This window comes from Mirounga angustirostris, unplaced genomic scaffold, assembly GCF_029215605.1.
Source record: "Mirounga angustirostris isolate CCGP_5_RB_7025 unplaced genomic scaffold, mMirAng1.0.hap1 SCAF_6, whole genome shotgun sequence".
NCBI classification, from domain to species: domain Eukaryota; kingdom Metazoa; phylum Chordata; class Mammalia; order Carnivora; family Phocidae; genus Mirounga; species Mirounga angustirostris.
Window position 1 is genome coordinate 43,073,643 of NW_026991714.1, and position 27,441 is coordinate 43,101,083.

Genomic DNA, 27,441 nt, shown 5'->3' on the forward strand with positions numbered 1-27,441 from the left:
TGAGGGTGTTCAGGGGACTTCTTGGAGAGGTGACACTGGAATTGTTTCACTACAAATTCAAAAGCAAGAAAACAAATCCAAGTCACTCCTCTGTGAGGTGGTCCACATAATCCATGGTCCTGGGGCCCAAGTCATTTCAAAGGTGTCCTGATCCCTTAAGGAGAGTTTCTCAGTCTTGGTACAACTGATATTTTAGGCTGGATAATTCCATGTTGTGGGGGGGCTATCCTGTGCACCGTAAAATGTTTGGCGTCATCCCTGACCTCCATCTACCAGATGCCAATAATATCCCTTTATCTTCCAGATTTGAAACCAAAAGCATCCCTGGACACTGCCAAATGGCCCCTCAGGGGCAAAACTGCCCCTAGTTGAGAACTACTGCCATAAGGTCATAGAAAACCAGTGCAGGCGGTTCTAGAAGGAATGGAATTCATACAATTAGTGCCTAGGCTTATTCTAGGTGCTCAAAAAATATTGAATGAATGAATAAGTGGAGTCAATGAATGAATGAGCTTCCTGGAGTCCCCTTGACATATTCCTTTTGGGATCCATCCAGAAGATCCCTGGGCTAGTAATTAAGTTCAAAAGTACCCAGGTGAGTAATAACAATAACACAACATGCATTTATACAGTGCTCCTTAAAAACTGTGTGATCTTGGGCAAGTAGTTCAAACTGTCTGAGTCTCAAGTCTACCAGTTCTTGTTCTTTTTTTTTTTTTTTCAGAGATTTTAAGTAATCTCCACACCCACCATGGGGCTCAAACTCACAACCCCAAGACCAAGAGTCACATGCTTTACCGAATGAGCCAGCCAAGTGCCCCAGGTCTGCCAGTTCTTATGTGGAGATAACAAACCCTAGCTTGCAAGGCCATTGGGAGAACCAAATGAGATAATCAAGCATTAGAGGTCTAAGCACTCACTCCTTCGTTGCAACTGATAAGAGGACTCTTAGCAAGATGCCCCCCCCCACCCAGCTCCTGCCACTAAGCTTTACCTGTAAGAAGGACAAGGAGGGTAGTTGGAGTGTATACTTTTTTGGTTATAAACATGTGGGGAATACTGAGCACTGTGCCAGGACCTGACACATCCACTATCTAACTCACCCTTGCAAGCAACCAGGTTAGTTAAGAGGCCCAGAGAGTTGTGACATGCCCAGGATCACACAGCTAAATAAGTGCCTCCCTGAAAGCGAAAGCCTCAGCCACCACTGAGGGCTGACCTTCATCACACCAATGCTTGTTTGGATTGTGAGTTTTTGGGGAAATGCTTTCTGTATTCTGTGTTCTGTAGTTTCTTATAGACATACATGACCAGATCGGGAAAATTCTTCTGCAAATACTGGAAAGGTTCTCCAATTCTCGACCTCATCCTGAAATGAAACATAAATGTATTAGCATGGTGGTCCCCAGATCATCTTCCCCCTTTATAGCATCTGGGCCCGGAGATCTCTTTGCTCCCTCAATTTCTAGAGCACAGCATGTCAGGACTTTGGAATCCGACAGAACAAGATTCATCTCCTAACAACTCTTCAGCTAACTGGCAACTTATTTGTGAACCCCAGTTTTATCATTCATAACATGGAGATGATATAGTTCCACAATCTCTTACCTACAGTTCCAAAATCCAAAAGAGCCCTGAAAACTGCAAGGTTTTTTGAGTTTGCAGCTACCATTTTGGGCAGCAAAAGCTGATTTTACTAACACGGGTCTACTTTTTAGACATTTACAGTGCTACATTCACCTTACCCAGCTGCCCAGTCCCCTGCACTGCTTCCCACGAGGGAGTCACTACCCTTCTGTTCAAGAGGGCTCAGCAAAAAGCTAAGAAGGAGGGGCGCCTGGGTGGCTCAGTCGTTAAGCGTCTGCCTTCAGCTCAGGTCATGATCCCAGGATCCTGGGATCGAGCCCCGCATTGGGCTCCCTGCTCCGCGGGAGGCCTGCTTCTCCCTCTCCCACTCCCGCTGCTTGTGTTCCTGTTCTCGCTATCTCTGTCTCTGTCAAATAAATAAATAAAATCTTTAAAAAAAAAAAAAAAAGCTAAGAAGGAAGATGAGAACCTGCCAGGCACATCCAACATTCATTGTTCTGACAATGTGTTGGCCCTTTTCCAAACAGAGGGAAGGAATTACTTTTCATTTCATCAAAACAAATTTCTTCTTTCTAACAAATAGCAGATATAAATTTAGAATGGGATTTTTTAATCATCCTCATTTCATATATGGCTTACAGGAACAGAAATAATACTCACTCCTTATTTTTTTCTTCATTAATATGTTCTCCCAGATTCCGGATGAACTTTAGCAGATCATGCACAGTGTCCTTATAGGTGTACCTTTTATATCTATAAAACTTATTCATTTCTTCCATAACATACTTGTCAATCTAAAAAAAACATTATGCAAAAAATGTGGTAGCACTACAGAATAAATCCTCATGAGATGTTAATACAAAGAGGCAAAATACAAATTTGAATATATGCCCAATTTACCACTAATTAATAGAGCAAATTAATAGAAAGAAATGAATGGAAGTAAATACTATACAGTAATGGTGTCTGGATGCAGGATCATAAGGAACTCTACATTCCAGTCTCTCTTTTCCAAGTGAACTATTTTCATGAGAAATTACATATATTGAAACATGGCTTAGGAATTCTTTGGCTGTTATACCAGGAAATTTGCTCATCATGCTATGCAGTATTTTTATCCTTGCAGTGACCCATCCGAGTTGGTAACTGATTACATTTCCCCCTTGAAGAGGATTCATTCAGACTAACAATAGACCTGACAGCCATTGCCGAAGCGAGGGTGGTTGTTTTTGTTCGGTTTTGTTTTGAATTTATTTCCAAAGGTGTCATGTTTCTCCTTGCCTCTAAGTGTCCCAGAGCAGCTTCTCTCAAGTCGACGCCTCTCTCTTTGTGCGTGCACCCTTGTCGATGGCTGTCATATTTAGAAAGCCTGTCTGTGTGGCAGGACGGGGTGGCCTGTGGAGAGGAGGCAGCAGCAAACACTGGAAAACCTGGCTCCTCCGCACCGCCACAAAGCTGAACGTCCAGCCGTGAAAATGGGCAAGTCACGAAAAGCAACAGAAAACCAAAGTCTCACTTGGGAACTAACAGATAAGACTTGAGTCTGTCAAAATTCAGTATAAGTCAATGAAGTTTAGGGGAAAGAACTGATGAACTGGGAAACGAAAGAACAGGTTTTCCTCCCGGTTCTGCCAATCTCTGCCTCTCCAGTCCTGGCTATTTCAGGTCACACCTCTGAGTCTCAATGTGCTCAACCATTAAATGGATTGGTGGACTCGATGGCACCATCTCTTCCTGCAGGGAGTGGCCTTAGCGCACGGCCTCGGCAGCCAGACTGCCCAGCAGCAGACTCTGGGGCTGGCTCTGGACCGTTGGAAAAAGTGATTTGTCTATGCCTCCATGGGCCCACCTGTGACACGGAGGCAATTAGCTCAGAGGTTGTTATAAGGATTAACTGTGGAGACTCATAAAGCCCTGGGAATGGTAACTGCCATATAGTCAGCACTAGAGAATTGTCAGCTATTACTGTCATCGGCTTTGGTTTCAGACTTCTCTATATCTGCAAGTTTTAGAAGAGGCTTTTTTTTTTTTAAGATTTTATTTATTTGAGAGAGAGCACGAGCAGGCTGAAGGGGCAGAGGGAGAGGGCAAAACAGGCTTCCCACTGAGCAAGGAGCCAGGCACAGGGCTCGATCCCAGGACCCTGAGATCATGACCTGAGCCCAAGGCAGACGCTTAACCGACTGAGCCACCCAGGCGCCCCTTAGCTGAAGTTTTATAGACATTCATTAGCAGAGTCATGGTGCACCTACTCCATGCCAGGAATTCAGTAGTGACAAGACAACAGACAGTCTCTTCACTTGCGGAATTTGCAGGGTAGCCGGAAAGATGGACACCAAGGCAGCAATTATGAGTGTGATGTATCATCTAGGGGCAAGCGAGGGAAGGAAAGCAAAATGAGAGCCAGAAACAAAGAGGTGTGGGAGAAGCAGTCCTAGATCAGGCACAGGATAGGGAAGCTGTTGGTCTCAGTCAAAGAGCTGAGGAGTATGGATTCTCCCATAGTGCTTTGCACAGTCTCTGGGCTGCCCAGCATGCATCCCACAGGCAATGTTTCCGTGGGTCTCTCGGCCCTGCATGGACCATGCTGTACTCTGCTTCACATGCCCATGGCCTCGTGTGGGTCCAGCAGGTAACTGGTACTTGATAGATGTCTGCTAAGTAATAATAATGAAAGTTCTGGGAGGTGCCTGGGTGACACAGTTGGTTAAGTGTCCAACTCTTGGTTTCGGCTCAGGTCATAATCTCAGAGATGTAGCCCTGCCTCGGGCTCCACACTCAGCACAGAGTCTGCTTAAGATTCTCTCTCACTCTCTCCATCTCCCCCTGCCCCTCCCCCCTCCCTGCTCTCACACACACGCATGCACTCTCTCTCTGAAGATAAATAAACCTTAAAAAAAAGAAAGTTCTGATAGCACCGATTAGCTTGAGATGACGGCTGATTTTTTATGTTTTACTATATTTAGTTCAAGTTAGGTGGACCCTTTCCTGAAGAGGAGGAATTTGAAAGATCACCTTTTCTTCACGGTGTGTTTTCTCAGGCAGAAGGTAGATGTGACTGCTCAGAGCTGGGCTGTACACAGACAGCAGAGGCAGCCGATCGCTCCCTGGATGAGAAGCCTCATGGTGGAGCAGCTCCTTGGGGTTAAACTCTTATTTAATCAGCTGCTCTTGTCACAGTAGTAATAAGATCATTAGCCGGGCCTCTCTTAGAACCAAGGCTGGAAGGAAAGAGCCCTAAGAAAGGAAAAGACCCCTAGACTGGGACAAGGCCTTCCTAAAGAGGAGTGTAGATGAAAGTCTGTCAGGAGGGCCTGGCCTCTGAAAGATGGAGCAGGGACCCAACAGGGCAGACGGGGACTGGGATGGAGAGACAGGCAGGGAAATCACCTCTTCCACCCCTTGGTTGAGCCAGGCCAACAATAAAAAAAAAAAAAAAAAAAGTTAGAAAAACTAACTTAACACATTAACAGATCCTTATTCCTAGAATAACTTCCAGACCATAGGAATTGTTCATACCTTAGAAGTCCACTTGGCAAAACTTCTGGAACATTCAGATTTTTCAAGTCGTAGTAGTTGGACAATCTTGCTTGTAAGCAATGGCCTTTTAATGTCAGATTCATTTCCCACATCCCTAAGGGTCCTATAGCGGCTGAGGATGACAGAATTATCATGGTCATTCCATCTGCCCTCTCTTTTCAGAAAGAAAACAATGTTACATTTTGCTTTTTGATAAAAGTAGTAAAACCATGTCTCTAAAAATCCTGCATGATGAGAGAGGCAGACAGGCATCTTTTTCTCTCTCTCTTTTACTGTTCTTCAGAAAACAAAACCAGAGGGATGCCTGGGTAGCTCAGTTGGTTAAGCGTCTGCCTTCGGCTCAGGTCATGATCTCAGGGTTCTGGGATCGAGCCCCACATCGGGCTCCCTGCTCCATGGGGACTCTGCTTCTCCCTCTTCCTCTGCCTACTGCTCTGCCTACTTGTGCTCTATCTCTCTGTCAAATAAATAAATAAAATCTTTAAAATTAAAAAAAAAGAAAGAAAACAAAACAAAAACAGAATCTAGAGAGGTTAAGTCACTGCTCCAAAGACACACAGCCAGGAAATGCCAAGCTGAGAGGAGAGCCTGGGTCTGTTGATTCCTAGCCTGACTCATTCCCACACCGCCCTACCACTATAGTTAATGTCATGTGTTAATTTGTCTGGCCACAAGGGGCCCAGATTAAATATTATTCTAGGTGTATCTGTGAGGTGTTTCCAGATGAGATTCGCATTTGAGCTGGTAAACTCAGTAAGGCAGATCACCATCCCCAGTGTGAATGGGCCTCATCCAACCCACTGACAGCCTATTTAGAATAGAAGATGGAAGAGGGGAAAAGATGGCGGAGGAGTAGGGGACCCTATTCCAACCAGTCCCTGGAACTGAGCTGGATATCTACCAGACCACTCTGAACACCCACAAAATCAGCCTGAGATGTAAGAAGATAGATCTGGATCTCTACAAACAGAATATCGCAGGTGGTTGGTTTCAAGGTACAAGCAGGGAGCTGGGATTCCACGGGCAGATGTCAGAGGATAAACAGAAGGGGTAGGGAGCTGTGGGGATCCTACACCACTGGTGAGCAATGGCCTCTCGTGCTGGGGCTGGGGCACAGACTTGCAGACCAGTAGCAGCAGGGAAAGGACTTTAGGGCAGCCCCCCCAGAGGGAAACCCAGAGCAGGGCCAAGCGTGCAAACTGGGGTGGCTGCTGGTTTTAGAAGCACAAAGAGCAGAGACGTGCCCTGACCTGGAGGCAGGACTGGGAGCCCTGCAGAGAGGCGGACAACCCAGGACGCTGCTGTTTATAGCAGCACGGACAGAAACTGAGATAGTGTGGCCAGGAGAGCTCACTGAAGAACAGATGGCGATCTCTCTGCTCTGAGGCAGAGGGTTGGAAATGGTCTCTTCTGCTCTCTCAGAAGAGACGCAGAAAGCTGCCAGGGAAAGCCCCCAGAGAACAAAAGCCCCCCAAAACCGGTTTTCACCAAGCCCATCCCACCCCATAGGGGGCAGGGCAACTCTGCCCAAACAGGGTTGCCTGAGTAACAGTGAGGCAGGCCCCTCCCCCCAGAAGACAGGCTGGGAAAACAAGAGGCCAGCAACCCTACGGTCCCTAGAAAACAGGTGCATCTTGCTTGGGTTCTGGTCAATAATTTGGACTCTATACATTCCCTCAAACACCCCTCAACAGAATGACTAGGAGAAGGAACCCCCAAAATAAGAAAGACTCAGAGATTATGATTTATGCCAAAGATTTACAAATGGATTCAGATATAACCAAGATGTCGGAGATGGAATTCAAGCTAGCAATTGTGAAGACAATAGCTAGAATGGAGAAATCAATTAATGGCAACATAGAGTCTCTAGGGGCAGAAATGAAAGCTGAATTGGCAGAACTTAAAAATGCTATCAATGAGATCCAATCTAATCTAGATAATCTAACAGCTAGGGTAAGCAAGGTAGAAGAACGAATTTGTGACATGGAAGACCATTTAGTAGATAAAAAGGGAAAAGAGAAGGCCAGGGAAAAACAATTCAGAATCCATGAAAATAGAATCAGAGAAATAAGTGACACCATGAAATGTTCCAATGTCAGAATTATTGGGATCCCTGAGGGGTGGGGAGAGAGAGAGGACTAGAAGATATAATTGAGCAAATCGTATCTGAGAACTTCCCTAATCTGGGGATTGAAAAAAACATTTGTGTCCTAGAGGCAGAGAGGACCCCTCCCAGGATCAAGAAAAACAGGCCAACACCCCAGCATGTAATAGTAAAACTCACAAATCTTAGAACCAAGAAAACCATCTTAAGAGCAGTTAGGGGGAAGAGATTCCTTACGTACAGAGAGAGGAACATAAGAATAAGGTCAGACCTATCCACAGAGACCTGGCAAGCCAGAAAGGCCTGGAAAGACATATTTAAGGTACTAAACAAGAAGAACATGCAGCCAAGAATACTTTATCCGGCAAGGCTGTCATTTAGAATGGATGGAGAGATGCAGAGCTTCCAAGACAGGCAGAAACTGAAAGAACATGTGACCACTAGGCCGGCCCTGCAAGAAATATTAAGGGGGGTTCTATAAGAGGAGAAAGACTACAAGAGTGATATAGAAAAGAAATTTACAGGGACAATCTATAAAAACAAGGTCTTCACAGGCATCATGATGACAATAAATTCATATCTTTCAATAATCACTCTCAACCAATGAGAACGAATGAAATCAATGTGGACGGCCTCAATGCTCCCATAAAACGGCACAGGGTTGCAGACTGGATAAAAAGACAGGACCCATCCATATGCTGTCTACAAGAGACTCATTTTGAACCTAAAGATACATCCAGACTGAAAGTGAAGGAATGGAGATCCATCTTCCATGCCAGCGGACCTCAAAAGAAAGCTGGGGTAGCAATTCTCAGACAAATTAGATTTTAAACTAAAGACTGTAGTTAGAGACACAGAAGGACACTATATCATTTTTAAAGGGTCTATCCAACAAGAAGATCTAACAATTGTAAATATCTAGGCTCCCCAACATGGGAGCAGCCATCTACATAAGCCAACTGTTAACCAAAATAAAGAGTCATATTGATAACAACAGGTTAATTGTAGGAGACCTCATCTGAGCAATAGACAAATCATCTAAGCAGAAAATCAACAAAGAAACAAGAGCTTTGAATGACACACTGGACCAGATGGACCTCATAGATATATACAGAACATTCTACCCTACAACAACAGAATACTCATTATTCTCGAATGCACATGGAACTGTCTCCAGAATAGACCACATAGTGGGTCACAAATCAGGTCTCAACCAATACCAAAAGATTGAGATTATTCCCTGCATATTCTCAGACCATAATGCTTTAAAACTGGAACTCAATCACAAGAAAAAATTTGGCAGAAATTCAAACACCTGGAAGCTAAAGACCACTCTGCTCAAGAATGTTTGGGTCAACCAGGAAATAAAAGAAGAACTTAAACAATTCATGGAAACCAATGAGAATGAAAACACATTGGTCCAAAACCCATGGGACACTGCAAAGCCGGTCCTAAGGGGGAAATACATAGCCATCCAAGCCTCACTCAAAAAAATAGAAAAATCTCAAATTCACCAACTAACCCTACACCTTAAAGAACTAGAGAAAAAGCAACAAACGATGCCTAAGCCATGCATTAGAAGAGAAATAATTAAGATTAGAGCAGAGATCAATGAATTAGAAACCAGAAACAAGTAGATCAGATCAACAAAACTAGAAGCTGGTTCTTTGAAAGAATTAGTAAGATTGATAAACCACTGGCCAGACTTATCCAAAAGAAAAGAGAAAGGACCCAAATTAATAAAATTATGAATGAAAGGGGAGAGATCCCAACTAACATCAAGGAAATAGAAATAATTATTAGAAATTATTATCAACAACTCTATGCAAATAAACTGAGCAATCTGGATGAAATGGATGCCTTCCTGGAAACCTACAAACGGCTAAGACTGAAACAGGAAGAAATTGACAACCTGAATATGCCAATAACCAGTAACGAGATTGAAGCAGTGATCAAAAACCTCCCAAAAACAAGAGTCCAGGGCCTGATGGATTCCCTGGAGAATTCTACCAAACACTCAAAGAAGAAATAATACCTATTCTCCTGAAGTTGTTTCAAAAAATAGAAACAGAAGGAAAGCTTCCAGACTCATCCTATGAGGCCAGCATTACCTTAATCCCCAAACCAGGCAAAGACCCCATCAAAAAGGAGAATTTCAGACTGATATCCCTGATGGATATGGATTCCCAAATCCTCAACAAAATCCAAGCTAATAGGATCCAACAATACAGTAAAAGGATCATCCACAACGACCAAGTCGGATTTATCCCCAGGATGCAAGAGTGGTTCAATATTCACAAATCAATCAGTGTGATAGGACACATTAATAGGAGGAGAGAGAAGAACCATATGGTCCTCTCAATTGATGCGGAAAAAGCATTTGACAAAATACAACATCCTTTCCTGATTAAAACTCTTCAGAGTATAGGGGTAGAGGGAATATTCCTCAAGTTCATAAAATCCATCTATGAAAAACCCACAGCAAATATCATCCTCAATGGGGAAAAGCTGAGAGCCTTTCCCTTAAGATCAGGAACACATCAAGGATGCCCACTCTTGCCACTATTGTTCAACATAGTACTAAAAGTCCTAGCAACAGCAATCAGACAACAAAACGAAATAAAAGGTATTCAGATTGGCAAAGAAGAAGTCAAACTCTCTCTTTTCGCAGATGACATGATACTTTATGTGGAAAACCCAAAAGACTCCATCCCAAAATTACTAGAACTCATCCAGCAATTCAGTAATGTGGCAGGATACAAAATCAATGCACAGAAATCAGTTGCTTTCTTATACAATAACAATGCAACTGTAGAAAGAGAAATTAGAGAAACAATTCCATTTACTATAGCACCAAAAACCATAAGATACCTCGGAATAAACCTAACCAAAGAGGTAAAGGATCTATACTCTAGGAACTACAGAATGCTCATGAAGAAAACTGAAGAAGACAAAAAAAGATGTAAAAATATTCCATGCTCATGGATTGGAAGAATAAACATTGTTAAAAATGTCTATGCTACCCAGAGCAATCTATACCTTCAATGCCATCCCAATCAAAAGTCCAATGACATTTTTCAAAGTGCAGGAACAAACAATCCTAAAATTTGTATGGAATCAGAAAAGACCCCCAATCGCCAAGGAAATGTTGAAAAAGAAAAACAAAGCTGGGGTCATCATGTTGCCCGATTTCAAGCTATATCACAAGTTGATCACCAAGACAGCATGGTACTGGCACAAAAACAGACATACAGACCAATGGAACAGAATAGAGAGCCCAGATATGGACCCTCAACTCTATGGTCAAATAATCTTCAACAAAGCAGGAAAAAATATGCAATGGGAAAAGGCAGTCTCTTCAATAAATGGTGCTGGAAAAATTGGACAGCCACATGCAGAAGAATGAAACTCGAACATTCTCTAACACCATTCACAAAGATAAACTCAAAATGGATGAAAGACCTCAATATGAGACAGGAATCCATCAAAATCCTAGAAGAGAACATAGGCAGTAACCTCTTTGACATCGACCACAGCAACTTCTTTCAAGATACATCTCCAAAGTCTAGTGAAACAAAAGCAAAAATGAACTTTTGGGACTTCATCAAGATAAAAAGCTTCTGCACAGCAAAGGAAACAGTCAACAAAACAAAGATGCAACCCCCAGAATGGGAGAAGATATTTGCAAATGACACTACAGATAAAGGGCTGGTATCCAAGATCTATAAAGAACTTCTCAAACCCAACACCCAAAAAACAAATAATCAAGTCAAAAAATGGGCAGAAGATACGAACAGACAATTCTCCGAAGACATACAAATGGCTAACAAACACATGAAAAAGAGTTCATCATCATTAGCCATCAGGGAAATTCAAATCAAAACCACATTGAGATACCACCTACACCAGTTAGAATGGCAAAAATTGACATGGTAAGAAACAACAAATGTTGGAGAGGTTGTGGAGAAAGGGGAACCCTCTTACACTGCTGGTGGGAATGCAAGTTGGTACAGCCACTTTGGAAAACAGTATGGAGGTGCCTCAAAAAATTAAAAATAGCGCTACCCTATGACCCAGCAATTGCACTCCTAGGTATTTACCCCAAAGACCCAGATGTAGTGAAAAGAAGGGCCATATGCACCCCAATGTTCATAGCAGCAATGTCCACAACAGCCAAACTGTGGAAAGAGCCAAGATGCCCTTCAACAGACTAATGGATAAAGAAGATGTGGTCCATATATACAATGGAATATTACTCAGCCATCAGAAAGGATGAATACCCAACTTTTACATCAACATGGATGGGACCGGAAGGGATTATGCTAAGTGAAATAAGTCAAGCAGAGAAAGTCAATTATCATATGGTTTCACTTATTTGTGGAACATAAGGAATAGCATGGAGGACATTAGGAGAAGGAAGGGAAAAATGAAGGGGGGGAAATCGGAGCGAGAGATGAACCATGAGAGACTACGGACTCTGAGAAACAATCTGAGGGTTTTAGAGGGGAGGCGGGTGGGGGGATGGGTTAGCCTGGTGATGGGTATTAAGGAGGGCACGTACTGCATGGAGCACTGGGTGTTATACGAAAACAATGAATTGTGGATCACTACATCAAAAATTAATGATGTATTGTATGGTGACTAACATAACATAATAAAATAAAATTTAAAAAAAGAAAGGTAAAAAAATAAATTTTATTGACATAAATATTAAAAAAAGAAATAGAATAAAAGATGGAACTCATCCCTTCTTGTCTGATTTTTTTCAGCTGGGCCATCAATCTTCTCTTGCCCTCAGCCCTCCCAGTTCTCAGGCCTTCAGACCCTTACTGGAACCCACATCATCAGTGCCCCTGGTTCTCAGGCCTTTGGATTTGGACTAAATTACACTATGGGCTTTCCTGCGTCTCCAGCTTGCAGAGGCAGATCGTGAGAATTCTCAGCCTTAATACTGCATGAGCCATTTCCTTCTAAAAAAATAAATATATAGGGATGCCTGAGTGGCTCAGTTGGTTAAAGTGCCTCACTCTTGATTTCGGCTCAGGTCATGATCTCAGGGTCCTGAAATAGAGCCCCACATCGGGTTCTGTGCTCAGCACAGCATACTTAAGATTCTCTAAATAAATAAATAAAATATTTTTTAATAAGTAAATCTAAATTTATATTTATCATTTGGATATCTATATCTATATCTATCTATCTAGCTAGATATCATTTGAACATATATATATCTCATGACTAATACACTCATTGTCTTGCTTCTGGAGGCCTGGAATATGCCATCAACTTTTTTTTTTTTTAAAAGATTTTATTTATTTATTTATGAGAGCAACTTTTACTTACTTCTGCCAACTCCAAAAGAAGGGATGACCCAGCAGGCCACTCAGGTGCCCCTGCACATTGTCTCCAGGGTTAAACAGTTGATGAATGAGGTCCCGAGTTTCCTCATCTGGAGAAAGTTGAATCACCTCTTCATTACTTTTAGTCTTCAGTGTCTCAAAAGGGAGCTCTCCCTTCCTTACCACATATAGGACTAGCTGTCCAAGGGCCTGCACGAAAGCCACAAATCAAGCGAAAGGTGTCTGTGAATTCTCGCTCTGTATGGAGGTGTGGTGCAGGTTATGACCAAATGGAAAGTGGGAGAAATCTCGAGGAGTCCACAGGTTCTGCATGGAGAACCCTTCAAGACAGTATACGGTCCCCACAATTTAGGTTTATAAGGAGCAAAAGATAATCCTAGGCCAGAGTTGTCAGGGCAAACTGCTTAGAGGAAGAGGAATTTGAGCTGGACCTTAAAGTATGGATCGAATGTCAATAAACAGGGGAGAGGAAAACTGTTTTCAGCAAGGGAAATGCCAGGACTCTGGCTGGAAACTGAGACTTTGGGTTGGGACTATGTGAGATGGCAGATCAAGGAGCCAGTCCAGGTCCAGTGGGACACGGTGACAGCTCCAGGAGTTAGGCCATGACAGGGAAGAAAGGTCAAGCAGGAGGCCAACATAGGCACTTCCTACAGCAGGCAAGACACCAGTCACGGAAGGAGCTAAAATCCTTTTAGCAGCAAAGGCCAGATGTGGCTGGAGAGCTCTTGCCCTGGGGTTGAACGTTCTGCACCCTGGAGAACCCCCCCAGGAGGAAATTGCCTGGACAGGGTGAGAGTCAGCCTGGGAGCTTTGGTCCACAGGGGTCAGGCTCTGTTTCTGTCTCCTCCCAGGAGAAACAGCTATTTCAGGCTCTTAACCTCTGTGGCCAAGATTAGTTTCTTTCAAGCTGAGGACCAATCCAATCCCTCCCATGGGTTTCAGAGAGCCTTCATATCTGGCCCTCCTAGGAGTTTAGCATACAAGTTTGAACGGAATGGGAAAAGAAATCCCATTTGCTTTGTCTGCAGGCAGGAAATACCTCCTGCAGGAATTTTGGAGGCCATTTGGACATACCTCCTGAAGGTAATTTTAGAAGAGGTATGGCATGCTCAATTCATTTCCTATCTAGCTGGTGGAGGAAGAGAGAGCCAAAGAGATACAGAAAAGGGCCACAGCAGCCCAGAGAAATGCCACTGTCGGCAAAGGAGTGAAGGCAGTGAGCCCTGGGGGAATGCCTTGGAAGTTAGTTAGAAGAGGTAAAACAGAAATGACGTCTAATTGGCCATAGGAAATAAGGGAATGAACGAAACAAATAAGGAAGCAGAAAGATGGGAAAGTAAACCAATTGTAGAATTTACCTGTAGATCTCTCTTGATTTCCTGCAGCTCTCCAGTCCACTTGATGCTTTCATTAAAATCTGCCAGGCAAACAGCATTCTTGGAATCTAAGGGATAGTTTGTAGAGATACAGTGAAAATCCTCTCTCTTCATGTTGTAATTAACTTAAATAAATATGTACCAAAATGCGCTATCATCTCTGAAGAAGGCAATAATAAAGCTTATATCTGCATGGCTATTTACTCTTCAAAGAGCCATGTGCACAGTGTCATTTGACTTATTAGTCAATGGCAGGATTTAAATTTCATTTTCTCCAGGCCTGGGCATGGGGAAGGATGAGGATAAAGTTAACCAGTTCCCCATTCAGGCAATTCCTGGGGGCAATGAGCACAGATTTATTAAGGGACTGTTGGCAGGAGATACGTTGACTTCCTAAGGCTAAGTAACAACTAACCAACGAGACTCCAAATCCAAGAGCAGCTTACCACAGTGCTCCACTCAATCAAGCCCACCAAGCACAGCCCCCTATGACACTGTAATCAGTTATCATGGATTAACCATGTGCTTGGAATGAGCCACTACATCCTTGCCCTCCTCAGAATCGCTCTCTCTTGAAGGAAGCCACTGAGTCTTCGGGAAGAAGGATGCATGGATGGGTGAGGTCAGGAACAAGATGAAAGGAGAGCAAGTCAGTGACCTGTCCTTGAAGAAGTAGCTCCTGCTTCTGGCTTGAAGGTGTCTAAGAAAGCAAACTGGGTAACTACAGGCAGCAGGATGGTCAGCACAATTGTGTGCTTCTCAAACCCCTTTGGTTCTAAACTTAGATATCAAAGTTGAGCGGAAACCCACAGTCCAACAAAAACGAAACAATTAAACTATTCAACCAGGGTCTAGTGAGGGGAAAAATGACAGTGAAAGAGGAGAACACAGCACAGGCCCTGTGGAGTTTTGAGTCTCTGAGCAATGAGTGAATATAAAATTAATTGCAACTTTATTTTTTTTAAAGATTTATTTATTTATTTTAGAAAGAGAGAGAGCAAGTAGGGAGAGGGACAGAGAGAGACAAGCAGACCCTGCGCAGAGCATAGAGCCCCATGCAAGGCTCGATCCCAGCACCCTGGGATCATGACCTGAGCCGAAGGCAGATGCTTAACTGGTTGAGCCACCCAGGTGCCCCTAACGGCAACTTTAAAAATGCTAGCCCAAAGTGCAGGATGCTCTGAAAGTGTATAACAAGAGCCACATGGCTGTGTGGGAGTGAAAAGTCTTCCTTTAAGGAAGGACACTGAGAACAGAGATCAGTAGAATTCACGTGGGTGAATGGAACAGGGAAGAGAGAATTCCAGATAGGAATTCCCAAGGTGGAAAGGAACCTGAAGAATTCCACTCTGACAGAAAGGAGGCCCGACAGCCTGGAGAGAAGGGATGAAGTTGGAAAGTAGCCTGCAACGAGGTTGAAGGGGCAGAGGGTGAAGATTGGAAACCAGGGACTGCTTACAGCTATCCCAACTAATAAATCCCCTTCACTGTTTAAGCCACTTTGAGTTCTCTGCTACTTAAATTTGCAAGCACCTAAGGGAACACTTCACAACTCTTCTAACACTTGATTTTTTTTTTTTTAACGAGCCCCAGGGTTTTTAATTTATTTTTAGATTCAATCAACATTGTTAAAGTGCTATAAAAATTTTAAACTCTTACACTTAGTTTCTGCACTTATAGAATCACAGACTGCTAACAGCTGATGGGCAGAGTTAGGATAAAATTTGCACACTCCACCCTGCTGTCAGTGAATCAAGAGTCTCTTCATCCTCACTCCCACCAGAGCGATATCATCTAAGATGATATTTTTTAATTAAAAATGTTAATTAAATAAATAAATAATTTTTCATTAAAAATAACACATATTTAGGTTACTTAAACAATTAATTTTTTTGTTTATTCTTTGCTGCTTATAAGTCACTGTTGTCTATCAGGCTCTTTCTCTCCTTCCTTATGCATATCCTCTAGCAGTTCTTTCATATATGGTCTGTGGGTAGGAAGTCTTCCTAGATCCTTAAATGTTTAAAAAATGTATTTCAACAACTGGTGCTTAGAAAAACTGGACAGCTACATGCAAAAGAATGAAAATGGACCATACACAAAATAAACTCAAAATGGATTAAAGACCTAAATGTGAGACCTGAAACCATTAAACCCCTAGAAAAAAAACCAGACAGTAATTTCTTTGACATTGGCCATAGGAACATTTTTCCAGATATGTCTCCTCAGGCAAGGAAAACAAAAGCAAAACTAAACCACTGGGACTACACCAAAATAAAAAGCTTCTGCACAGCAAAGGAAACTATCAGCAAAACGACAAGGGAGCCTACTGAATGGGAGAAGATATCTGCATGATATATCCAATAATGGGTTAGTATCAAAAATGTATAAAGAACATATGCAACTCAACACCAAAAAACACAAACAATTTGATTAAAAATGGGCAGAGGTCCTGAATAGACATTTTTTCCAAAGAAGACACACAAAGGGCCAACAGACACAAGAAAAGATTCTCAACATCATTCAGGGAAATGCAAATCAAAACCATGAAGAGATATCACCTTACCCTTGTCAGAATGGCTAGAATCAAAAAGACAATAAATAAGTGTTGGCAATAATGTGAAGAGAAAGAAACACTTATGCACACTGTTGGTGGGAATGTAAATTGGTGCAGCCACTGTGGAAAACAGTATGGAGGTTCCCCAAAAAGTTGAAAATAGAAATACCATATATCCAGTAATTCCACCACTGAGTATTTACCCAAAGAAAACAAAACCACTAATTTGAAAAGTTATATGCACACTTATGTGCTGCAACATTATTTACAATAACCAAGATATGGAAGCATCTCAAGTGTCCATCAATAGATGAGTGGGTAAAAAAGATATGGCATATATATACACATATATAATGGAATAGTACTCAGCCATCAAAAAATGAGATCTTGCCATTTGTGACAATATGGATGGTCCTAGAGAGTATAATGCTAAGTGAAGTAAGTCAGTTAGAGAAAGCCAAACACCATATGATTTCACAAAGGGAGAAAAAAGGGCAAACAAAAAAAGACTCTTAAACACAGAGAACAAACGGGTGGTTTCCAGAGGGGAGGTGGGTAGGGAGATGGGGGAAATAAAGGGGATTAAAGTACACTTTTCATGATGAGCACTGAGTAATGTCTAGAATTGCTGAATCATTATATTGTATACCTGAAACTAATATAACACCGTATGTTAATAATACTCAATCAAAAATATGTATTTATTTTGAATCATGTATAATTTGATGGTTGTCTTAGTCAATTCTGGATGCTATAACAAATTACAGTAGATGGGTGTGGCTTAAACAACAGAAATTTATTTAGTTCGCACAGCTCTGAACACTGGAAATCTGAGCTCAGGGTGTCAGCAGCATTGCGTTCATGGTAAGGGCCCTCATATTGGTGTATAGACAGCCATCTTCTTTGCTGTATCTTCATATGGTAGAAAGACAACTAGCTAGCTCTTTTTATAAGGGCACTAATCCATCCAAAGCAATTTTGAGAAAGAATAAAGCTGGAGGCATCACACTTCCTGGTTTTAAATTATATTACAAAGACCTAATAATCAAAATAGTACAGTACTGGTATAAAATCAGGCACATAGATGAATGAAACAGAATCAAGAGCCCAAAAATAAACCCATACATATGCAGTCAACTAATATTTGACAAGGGAGCCAAGAATGCTCAATGGGGAAAAGATAATCTCTTCAAAAAATGATGTTGGAAAAACTGGATAGTTACATGCAAAAGAATGAAAGTAGACCCCTATCTTATGCCACTCACAAAAGCTAATTTAAATGGATTAAAGACTTAAATGTAAAACCTGAAACCGTAAAACTTCTAGAAGAAAACATAGGGAAAAAGCACCTTGATATTGGTCTTAGCAATGATATTTTAGATATGACACCAAAAGCAGAGCAACAAAAGCAAAAATAAACAAGTGAGACTACATCAGACTAAAAGCTTCTGCACAGCAAAAGAAACCATCAACAAAATGAAAATGCAATGTATAGAAATGAAGAAAATATTTACGAATCATGTATCTGATATGGAGTAAATATACATATTAATATATATTTATATATATGAAATTTCTATGCATATGAAATATATATGTTTACATATATGTGAAATTTATATATATGAAATATATACTTATGTACATGAAATATATATATATTTATATATATGAAATTCATTCAACTCAATAGCAAAAATCAAATGCTCTGATTAAAAAATGGGCAAAGGACCTGAATAGACATTTTTCCAAAGACATTAAAAGAGCCAACAGGTACATGAAAAAGTGCTCAATATCAGTAATTATCAGGGAAATGCAAATCAAAACTACAATGTGATATCATCTCACACATCTGTTAGAATAATTATCAAAAAAACAGGAGATAACAAGAGTTGGTGAAGATGTGGACAAAAGGGAACCCTGTGTGTTTTTGGTGGGAATGTAAATTGGTGCAGCCAGAGTGGAAAACAGCATGAAGGTTTCTCAAAAAATTACAAATAGATAAAACAGAAGTGTATCTGAAGAAAATGAAATCACTATCTGGAAGAGATATCTGCAGGGTTTCAACATATGAATTCTGGGGGAATACTAAGATTCAGCTGTTAGTAGGTTCTTTCTCCTCAGTTCCTTCTTTTTGTATTCAGGTTACTGCTGAAAGAAGTCTCTTACCAATCCTGATTCTGGTTTCTATGTAGGTAATTTGTTTTCTCTTGGGAGCTTTTGAGGTTTTCTTTTTCTCCCTTGATGTTTTGATATTCCTTTAAGTTGCGACTCAATGGGTTTTTTTCCTTATTTACCCTCAGCTCTTGGTGAGTTTTCAATAAGAGAACTATATCTATATTTATTTCTGGGACATTCTCACTTTTTTTTTTTTTCCAAATATTGCTTCAACCTCATTACTTCTTCCCTCTGAAATGCCTGATAGAACTTCAGATCTAAATCCTGACTTCTAAACCTTTTTCCCTATCCACCCTTTTATGCTTTTCTATTATTTCCTAGGAAAATTTCTCGGGCACATCTTCTAGCTCGCTAATTTAATCTTCAATCCAGTCTTGAGTTTTAAATTTTTAAACAATTATATTTTAAATTCCCAAATTCTCTATTCAGTTCTTTTCACAATGCTTATTGTTGCTTCTTGGATGAAATAACCTATCTTGGTTCTCTGGTTTTATTAATTATACTTACTTTAAAGTACTGTGGTTACTCAGGACGGCAAACTAAGTAAATGCCCATGTCCTAATCCCTGGAATCTGCAAATATTAGTTTATATAGTTACACACTCACACAAAAGGACTTTGCAGATGTGATTAAGAATCTTGAAACAGTGGGCACCTGGTGGCTTAGTCAGTTAAGCGTCCGACTCTTGATTTAGGCTCAGGTCATGATCTCAAGGTAGTGGGACCGAGCCCCATGTTAGGTTCTATGGTGAGTGTGGAGACTACTTAAGATTCTCTCTCTTCTCCCTCTGCCCCTCCCTGCTCACACTCTCTCTCCCTCTCTAAAAAGAGAGAGAGAGAATCTTGAAATAGTAGAGATTATCCTGGGTTAGCAGGGTGAGTCCTAAATGCAATCACACATATCCTTATGCAAGGCAGGTAAAGGGAGATCTGACAACAGAAGAGAAGGCAATGACTACAGAGGCAGAGATTGGGGTGATGCCACAAGCCAAGGAATACTAGCTGCCCACCAGAACAGGGAAAAGGCAAGGGTCTCCCCCCACAGCCTACAGAAGGAATTTGGCCTTGCTGACACATGATTTGGGGCCAGTGGAACTGATTTCATACTTTTTGCCTCCAGAACTATGGGAGAATAAATTTCTACCTGTTTTAAGCCACCAAGTTTGTGATAATTTGTTCCAGCAGCCATAGGAAACTAACACACTCAGTTAGCTTTGTTTCTTTGGGTCTAAGTTCTTCTATTTCATGCATCTTTTTCATGGTATCAGCACTTCATAAATATCTTCAGTGATTTTTTACTATAAGCCTTACTTTGCAGTTGAGAATCCTTGATCCCTTTGAGTTGCTTCTGTTAATGCCACCCAACACAGGGGAGAGAAGGAGGCAGTTGTCTGAACTTCTGCTTTGCGTTTTATTCAGTGAAACTAGGGGGTAAGCAGGATGTGCCACTTAGTAGGGTGCTTTGGCAGAAATCTTGTGGATTTAACTGCTCTTTGTTTCTCTTGAGATTATCAGGCACCCAGTGTCTCAAATAGTAGCCCTGTCTGCAGACAGACAGGCCTGGCACAGATGCTTGGTCTGTGGGGAATGCACAGGGTATGATCTTCCTATTTTCTACTGATGCAGCAATCTGCCTGTTAGCTGATCTTTTGTCCTCTCCTGCTTCTGGCTTCCATTACTCCTGAGTGGTGTTTCTTTGCACTGTTCCCACTTTTATGAGTAATATTTAGCTGTGGCATCCTGCGTTTGTCCTGGGCTCCCATGTATTTCTTTAATCCCATCCTATCAGGTTCAGTCTCTTTATGATTCCTCAAAGATTTTGTCCTGTAAAACCTCTTTTGTTATTTTGATTCCAGCTAGGGATTCATTTAACAATCTTTCCCTATCATTTTAGGGATCTAATACAAAGAACAGTCTGTAGTATGTGTTAGGTTCACCACCTGGAGGCAGAAATATAGTCAATTCTCAATTCTCTACTGTTCAAGCTTAAGAATAAAAGAGATGGTGCCAGAAATTCTGGAGAAGAGTTAGTGACAAGTAATTTTTCTTTATAATGTGACATGTGACTCTTTTGCATCAAGATCAGCAGTTAGAACTGGGAAGGACCCTGCCCTTGGCTGCATCTTGAGGATTCTGCTTCACTTTGTAGAGCTGCACATATTTCTGGCCTTTGTCAGTCTCCCCAACAAAGTTGCTTAAAACCAGGAAGGAGTGCCACTAGCACCTGTCCTCAAATTAAAAGCCAGATTCCAGTTGTATTCTGATGTCTACCTACTTCCTTCCAGGTCTTGTCCAGGATCTTAAATACTGTTCTCTGCCTTTCAATACCTGAACCCTCTTTTTGTCTTGTTCCCTTACACCTACCTTAAATCTCAGTACATGTCTGTAGATTAGGTATCTGTTTCTGCTTAGCCCTCTAGACAAGTACCTGGCCTTTGCTGAGTACCTACAACGTACAGGTAACTTGTCTAACACACTGCACTTAGACCTCATAACAACCTTATGAAAGAGGTGTTCGTCATCTTAAATGAGGAAACTAAGGCTCACAGAACTAAGTGACTTGTTTGAGGCTGCAAAGCTACAAAGTGGCATGACTAGGCTGCAAGCCTCCCTACACATGGCTAAAGCCAAGACTCTTCCTACTGCACCACATCACCTCTTGGGACTTTACACTCAGCTCTGCTTCTTTCCTTTAATGTTTCTTTCGTTTATTTTGTTTTTGGCTGAGGCCAGTGGGTGCTGACTCGTTCTGCCCACTTGGAGTCTGTTTCACTTGTTGCATCTTATCCTGGCATGCCCAGTTTTGACCTTGGTTTTGCCATTAAATTTCACAGTGGAGGGATGCCTGGGTGGCTCAGTCACTTAAGCTTCTGCCTTCGGCTCAGGTCATGATCCCAGGGTCCTGGGATTGAGTCCTGCATCAGGCTCCTTGCTCGGAGGGGACCCTGCTTCTCCCTTTGCCTGCTCTGCCTGCCGCTTCCCCTGCTTGGGTGCCCTTACTCTCTCTCTCTGACAAATACATAAATAAAATCGTTTAAAAAAATTTCACAGTGGCTACCATCTTGGCTGAAGGAACACACCTTCAGGATTCTCTGACTGGCAGGCTACTTTAGGAATTCAAATTTCTGGAGCTGACTCCATCCAAGACATAACCTTCATATTTGTATTTGCCAAAGGAAATATGAGGTTAGCCTGGTATTCCATTGGCATCTGTCACCTCCACGTGGGGTAAGGGTTATACCTGGTAGCAGGAGAAATAGCACTCTCATTGTGAATCTGTTACATTAATCTCCACTGAATCCACACTTACTCTACTCCTTTCCTCCTTGTAATGAAAATCTTTTCTTTTTGTAAATAAAGACCTCGCAATTTCTAAGAGAAGACTGGGGACTCACCTATTAAGATGTTTTGTGGGCACAGATCCTGGTGAGTGTATTCACACAGCAGATGTAGCTCTTCAACAGCCTTAAATACAGATAAGAGGGTGTTTCGGGCAAACTCGTCTTCCCCGTTTTCCACAGCCTGCCCACTGTGCTTGGCCAAGTGTTCCTCCAGGGTCTGCTCACAGAGGGCAAGACACACATACAGACAGTCCTTGTAGCTCTCACTCCCGTAGAATGTCACCAAGTCACTGTTTACTCGGGAGCTCTGCAGACAGGAGACTTCCTGATGTCCACGTGTGCTGCCTTCATAGAATCGTTTCACAGCTACTTCTTGCCCTTCATAGAACCCAAGGTAGATGCCCCCTTCAGAAGTGTCAGCAATCTTATATTCTTCATCAATAAAGATCTTGAGTTTGCCAATCATAGGACGGTATATTCTGCGGAGGTGTTCCAAGGCCTTCCCCCAGCGTGAGCTCTGAGGCTTCCAGTCTTCAGCGGGAGGGGGACAATCTTCTCTGGCCCCATGAGAGAGAAGAAGCTTTACAAGGGAACTGTCATAGTTGCGCCTCGCTATCATCACAAGTTCCCCACAGTCTGTGATGGCTCCTTTGTTGCATAACAGTTGAGCAATTTCCTTCAGTCTGAGCTGGACAGCCAACAGAAGCGCTGTTTTGCCCTCACTGTCTGTCTCATTAATCTCTATATGTTCTTGTTCCAGAAGTATCTGCACCAAACCCAAGTGCTTCTTTTCCACTGCCAGGATCAGGGGTGTCTTTCCTTTCTCTCCCCTCACATTGACATCAGCCCCATGGTGCAGCAGAAGGCGAGTGATGTCCTCCACATTTCTATCATCAGAACTCCTAAATGCATAGATCAAAGCATTTCTGCCCATATTGTCACGGGCTTTGACATCTGCCCCCATCTCATCAAGGAGGATCTTCAAGACATCCACATGTCCATTTTCAGCAGCATCCATTAGAGCTGTGGCCCCTCCTTTCCTAAGCCTCTTTTGATCCTTCTTTGTCTTTCGGCTCAAATTCACGTTTGCCCCATTCTCGTACAGGAATTTTAAGGCTTTATCCCTCCCATTCACAGCGGCTTCCATGAAAGCTGTGAAGCCATTAGCATCACACTCATTGACATCCGCACCTTTAGAAAGGAAAAGTTTGAGCAGCTTCACATTTCCCACAATCCCAGCAATGATGAAGGGAGTGGCCTCATTCTTCTTCTTCACACAAGGGTCAGCACCATAACGAAGCAGAAGATCCACCATGTCCTCCAGGCAACTTTGTACCGCGTTATGCAAAGGTGACCAGCCCCACTCGTCCTGGAAGTTGACATCAGCCCCTCTTTCCAGCAATTGTTGGACCAGCTCGATGTCTTCGTCTTTAACGGCTCCAATTAACTTATTGCCATCCACTGATGTCCTCTCATTGCTGGAGGGTGTGAGTCTCTCCTGAAGGTCGTTATGGCTCTTGGTCTCCATGATGGTAATTACCACTGGCTACAACTCTGTGCCTTTGAGAAAATGAAAACTTATCTCCTTGGGACTTGATCAAAGAGACATGGAGCTCTTTGCACTATCAGGTTAAACAGGGATTATCTGGCTGTGGACCAGCAATATGAGGAAGGAAATACTCTTGGAGTCTTCTAACGTTCCACCTGGAGATGAGCTATTTTGTAATTTTATAATAGTGAGAAAGCATTTGAATTAGAAAAATTAATTTTACTAGCAACTTTTTCAAAATACATCTACTTATTTATATATAACTTTTTATTATAGAACATTATGAACATATATAAATTAAAAACAAGAAAATTTTTACACTGCAGTCCCACCACCCAGAAATAGGCATTGTTAAGATTTTAGGGGACTCCTGGGTGGCTCAGTTGGTTAAGTGTCTGCCTTAGGCTCAGGTCATGATCCCAGGGTCCTGGGATCAAGTCCCACGTCAGGCTCCTTGCTCGGTGGGGAGCCTGCTTCTCCCTCTGCCTGTGGTTCCCCCTGCTTGTGCTTGCTCTCTCTCTCTCTGACAAATAAATAAATAAAATCTTTTAAAAAAAGATTTTAGTATTTTTTTTTAAGATTTTTATTTATTTATTTAGAGAGGGAGACAGTGCAAGCAGGGAGAGGGGCAGAGGGAGAGGGAGAGGGAATCTCAAGCAGACTCTGCACTATGCCGGGAGCCCACCCCAGGGCTCAATCTCACAACTCTGAGATCATGACCTGAACTGATATCAAGAGTCGGATGCCCAACCAACTGAACCACCCAGGTGCCCCTATTTTAGTGTATTTCTATAAATTTTTAAAAAAATAGTTGAGATCATGCTATGTGAGGATCCCGTATAAATATCCTGCTTTCTTTCATCTAATGCCATTGTATAAATAATTTCCTATGTTATCACAAAGTCTTTTAAAACATTTTTAATGGCTCCGCAATACGCCACCAGTCAGTTGCTTCATTTCCCTATTACTAAACAGCTTTTAAAAACAACTTTTAAGCAAGATTTTTAAAATTGGAATTTTCTAACCATTCTAAATAATGTTGCAGTAAATTTAGCTTTTTAAAGCTTGTTTTCTTATGATAAATCTTATAAGAGATTTCTTATGATAGATTTCCAAGAATTGAATGACTGGTCGAAGTGTAACAGCATTGCCAACAGGTCTTAAGTGTTAATTGGCTTCAAGCTTATCCACTCTTTGCTTGCTGACCTAAGTCCCTTGATCTGTAGCAGAACTAACTTACTTTCCTTGAGATTTTCAGACCACTGGCCTTGAGGAGTGAAGGACCAGACTTTCCCAGAAGATAAGGCCTAACTCCATTCAGGAACAGCTGCTAGAGATGCTAGCCTACCTGTTTAGGGTCATACTGACATACGACTGACTGCCTGCACCTGCCACTCCTGCACGCAGCTCCCACCCCCACCCTCTTTCCCATGCCTTTCCCCCTAAAGCCCTCCAGCTTCCCCTAGGATGAGGAAGACGGTCTTTGAGACATTAGTCTGCCATCTTCCCAGGTTGCCAGCTTCCTGAATAAAGCAGCCTTTCCTTTCCCACCATTACCTGCCTCTCTAGTACTGATTTGTGAGCAGCCAGCAGGCAAACCTGAGTTTGGAACCGGTTCTCTGTCCGGTAACAAAAGGATTATGCTTGTTTTAAAAATTCTCAACCTATGTTAATAAATTTTTTCCAGTGTCATATTAACAACCTCTCACTAGAAATAGATGGTCTCTTAAGAGGAAAAAAAACCCCTCATTTATAGGGAAAAAAATGTGTTTTGTGTCAATTTGCATTTCTTTTTTTTTTTGTTTAAAGATTTTATTTATTTATTTGAGACAGAGAGAATGAGAGACAGAGAGCATGAGAGGGAGGAGGGTCAGAGGGAGAAGCAGACTCCCCGCCCAGCAGGGAGCCCGATGCGGGACTCGATCCCGGGACTCCAGGATCATGACCTGAGCCGAAGGCAGTTGCTTAACCAACTGAGCCACCCAGGCACCCTCAATTTGCATTTCTTACACCTCTCAATGCATTTACTGGCTCTGGGCATGTCTTTATGCATGTGTGCTTCTATTCAAAGTAGTAGAGAGAAGTGGAAAGAGCTCAGACTCCAACCTCACAAGATTTAAGTTTGAACCCTCGATCATTTAACTTCAGACTGTTACTGCCTAGTTGTGTAACATTAGGTTATTCTCAATTTTCCGTCCCCTCATGCATATAAAGTATGGCAAATATTAGTCATTCAATAACCGATAGACTTAATAAAGTCCCTTCACGAAAACAAATTTCAGCGATTACTACTCTCGCCATCCAAGTGCATTCACACGCTACACAAATGGGGGAGCTGGTGGTGTTGAGTTAGTCCAACTGCCCTTCGTCAGAGGAGGGCAACAGAGCCGCAGTTCAGCCACCAGACAGCACCGAACTGGTCCTTGAAGATTTGTAAAACTGCACCTGCTACAGGTGCAAAATTGTGCAATCAGCAAAATTGTGATTAAATCCAGATATTCCTGCTTTCCTTTGACTCTAGTAAACATTCATCTTAGCTATTCTGTGACTTGTTAAGAATAAAATAAAAAGATGAGGAAGTAGAGGTGTGGCTAAAATAGGAAATTAAAATTTGCAAACAAAACAAACAAAAATGCTCAGGACCCAGGTGATCATAAAGCAGAATTCCAAAGGAATAAACAAAGGAGGTGTGAGACAGGCTGGTCTAAAGAAAGGAGCAGAGAAGGGAAGTCGAAGAAACCCCCAAGTAAAATAGCTGTCAGGTACAAGCCTGCTTTCGGTTTCGTTTTCTCGCTCTCACCATTGGTGCTGGACAGAGAGAGACGGCTTGATTAGGTACGGCGTGGACTGGACTGACTGCGGGCGAACCCTGCAATTCCGGGGTGGGGGGGCGGTGGGGGGGGTCAGGACCAGAGAGCCCGGCGGGCTCCGCGCTGTGCATCACCCCTTTCCATCTCCAGAGCCCGGAGCCCAAGGAATCCCTCAAAGGTAACAATTTCTCAAGCTACCCCAGCTCTCCAGCCCCTCTTACCTTCTAAACTCAGACGCCCCTCGGCTCTTCCTTGGAGAGCGTTCAATCGTCAGATCGCGGGGCCAGCAGCAAAGCACTTCCTCTCTGCGATCACTGAGTCCGCGGGGCGGGGCAGAGAGAGAGAGGGAGTGAGGACAGAGTCCGGAAAGTAGAGCCACCCGCCCCGGAGCCCACAGCGCATTTAACCCTTGGCAGGACCGCGAGGCCTCCGCTCTGACCGCAGAGGGCCCATCTGACGGCCACACCGAGCCGAGCCCGCTTCGTCTTTACCACGTTATTCCAAATCCCCTATTGAGGGAAATGAGTGGTAAAGAAACATTTATTGAGCACCGACTGGGTGCGGGGGCCCCCTGACCATTGCTTCACAAGTGACATGACCCCGGTTAACCCCTGACAACCCTGATGATGAATCTGAGGCTCAGAGAAACTACATAAACCCAGAGCCCAAGCTCCCTCACTCATCTGGGCACACTCAACTCACTCATTGCCTGGAGGCCCTGAGCACCCCCCCCCCCTTCCCCCGAAGGGCACCAGTCTGGCAGTCTAAAGACTTGGTCCTGCAGCCAGTGCTGGGGCCCTTTAGGGGAGTGAACTCAGGTGGGTGGATGGTTTACCCATGTGAAGTCTCAGTTCTCTCGTGTAACATGGTTTTTAAGATTCCTTTCTGCTCTAGAAGTTCTGTTCTTGCCACTTTCCTAGCACTGAGATGCATACTGTGTACTGAACGCTGCAGTGGGAAATATTCCTGTCCTCAAGGAATAGCCAGTCTTGCTGGGGAGACCAACTCCTGCCTATCTTGAACCAGGAGAATCAAGA

At 42.6% G+C, this 27,441-nt stretch overlaps 1 protein-coding gene across 1 annotated transcript; it reads right to left on the bottom strand.

Annotated features, from left to right (window-relative positions):
* Positions 1-686: 686 nt before the first annotated feature.
* On the bottom strand, positions 687-26,783 carry RNASEL (ribonuclease L). Its single transcript, XM_064594189.1, is given in 8 exon segments — positions 687-1,259; positions 1,261-1,369; positions 2,248-2,381; positions 5,107-5,239; positions 12,575-12,780; positions 13,953-14,038; positions 22,100-23,760; positions 26,626-26,783. Coding segments are annotated over 7 exon segments (2,235 nt in total). The 5' UTR covers positions 23,574-23,760; positions 26,626-26,783; the 3' UTR covers positions 687-1,166.
* Positions 26,784-27,441: the final 658 nt, after the last annotated feature.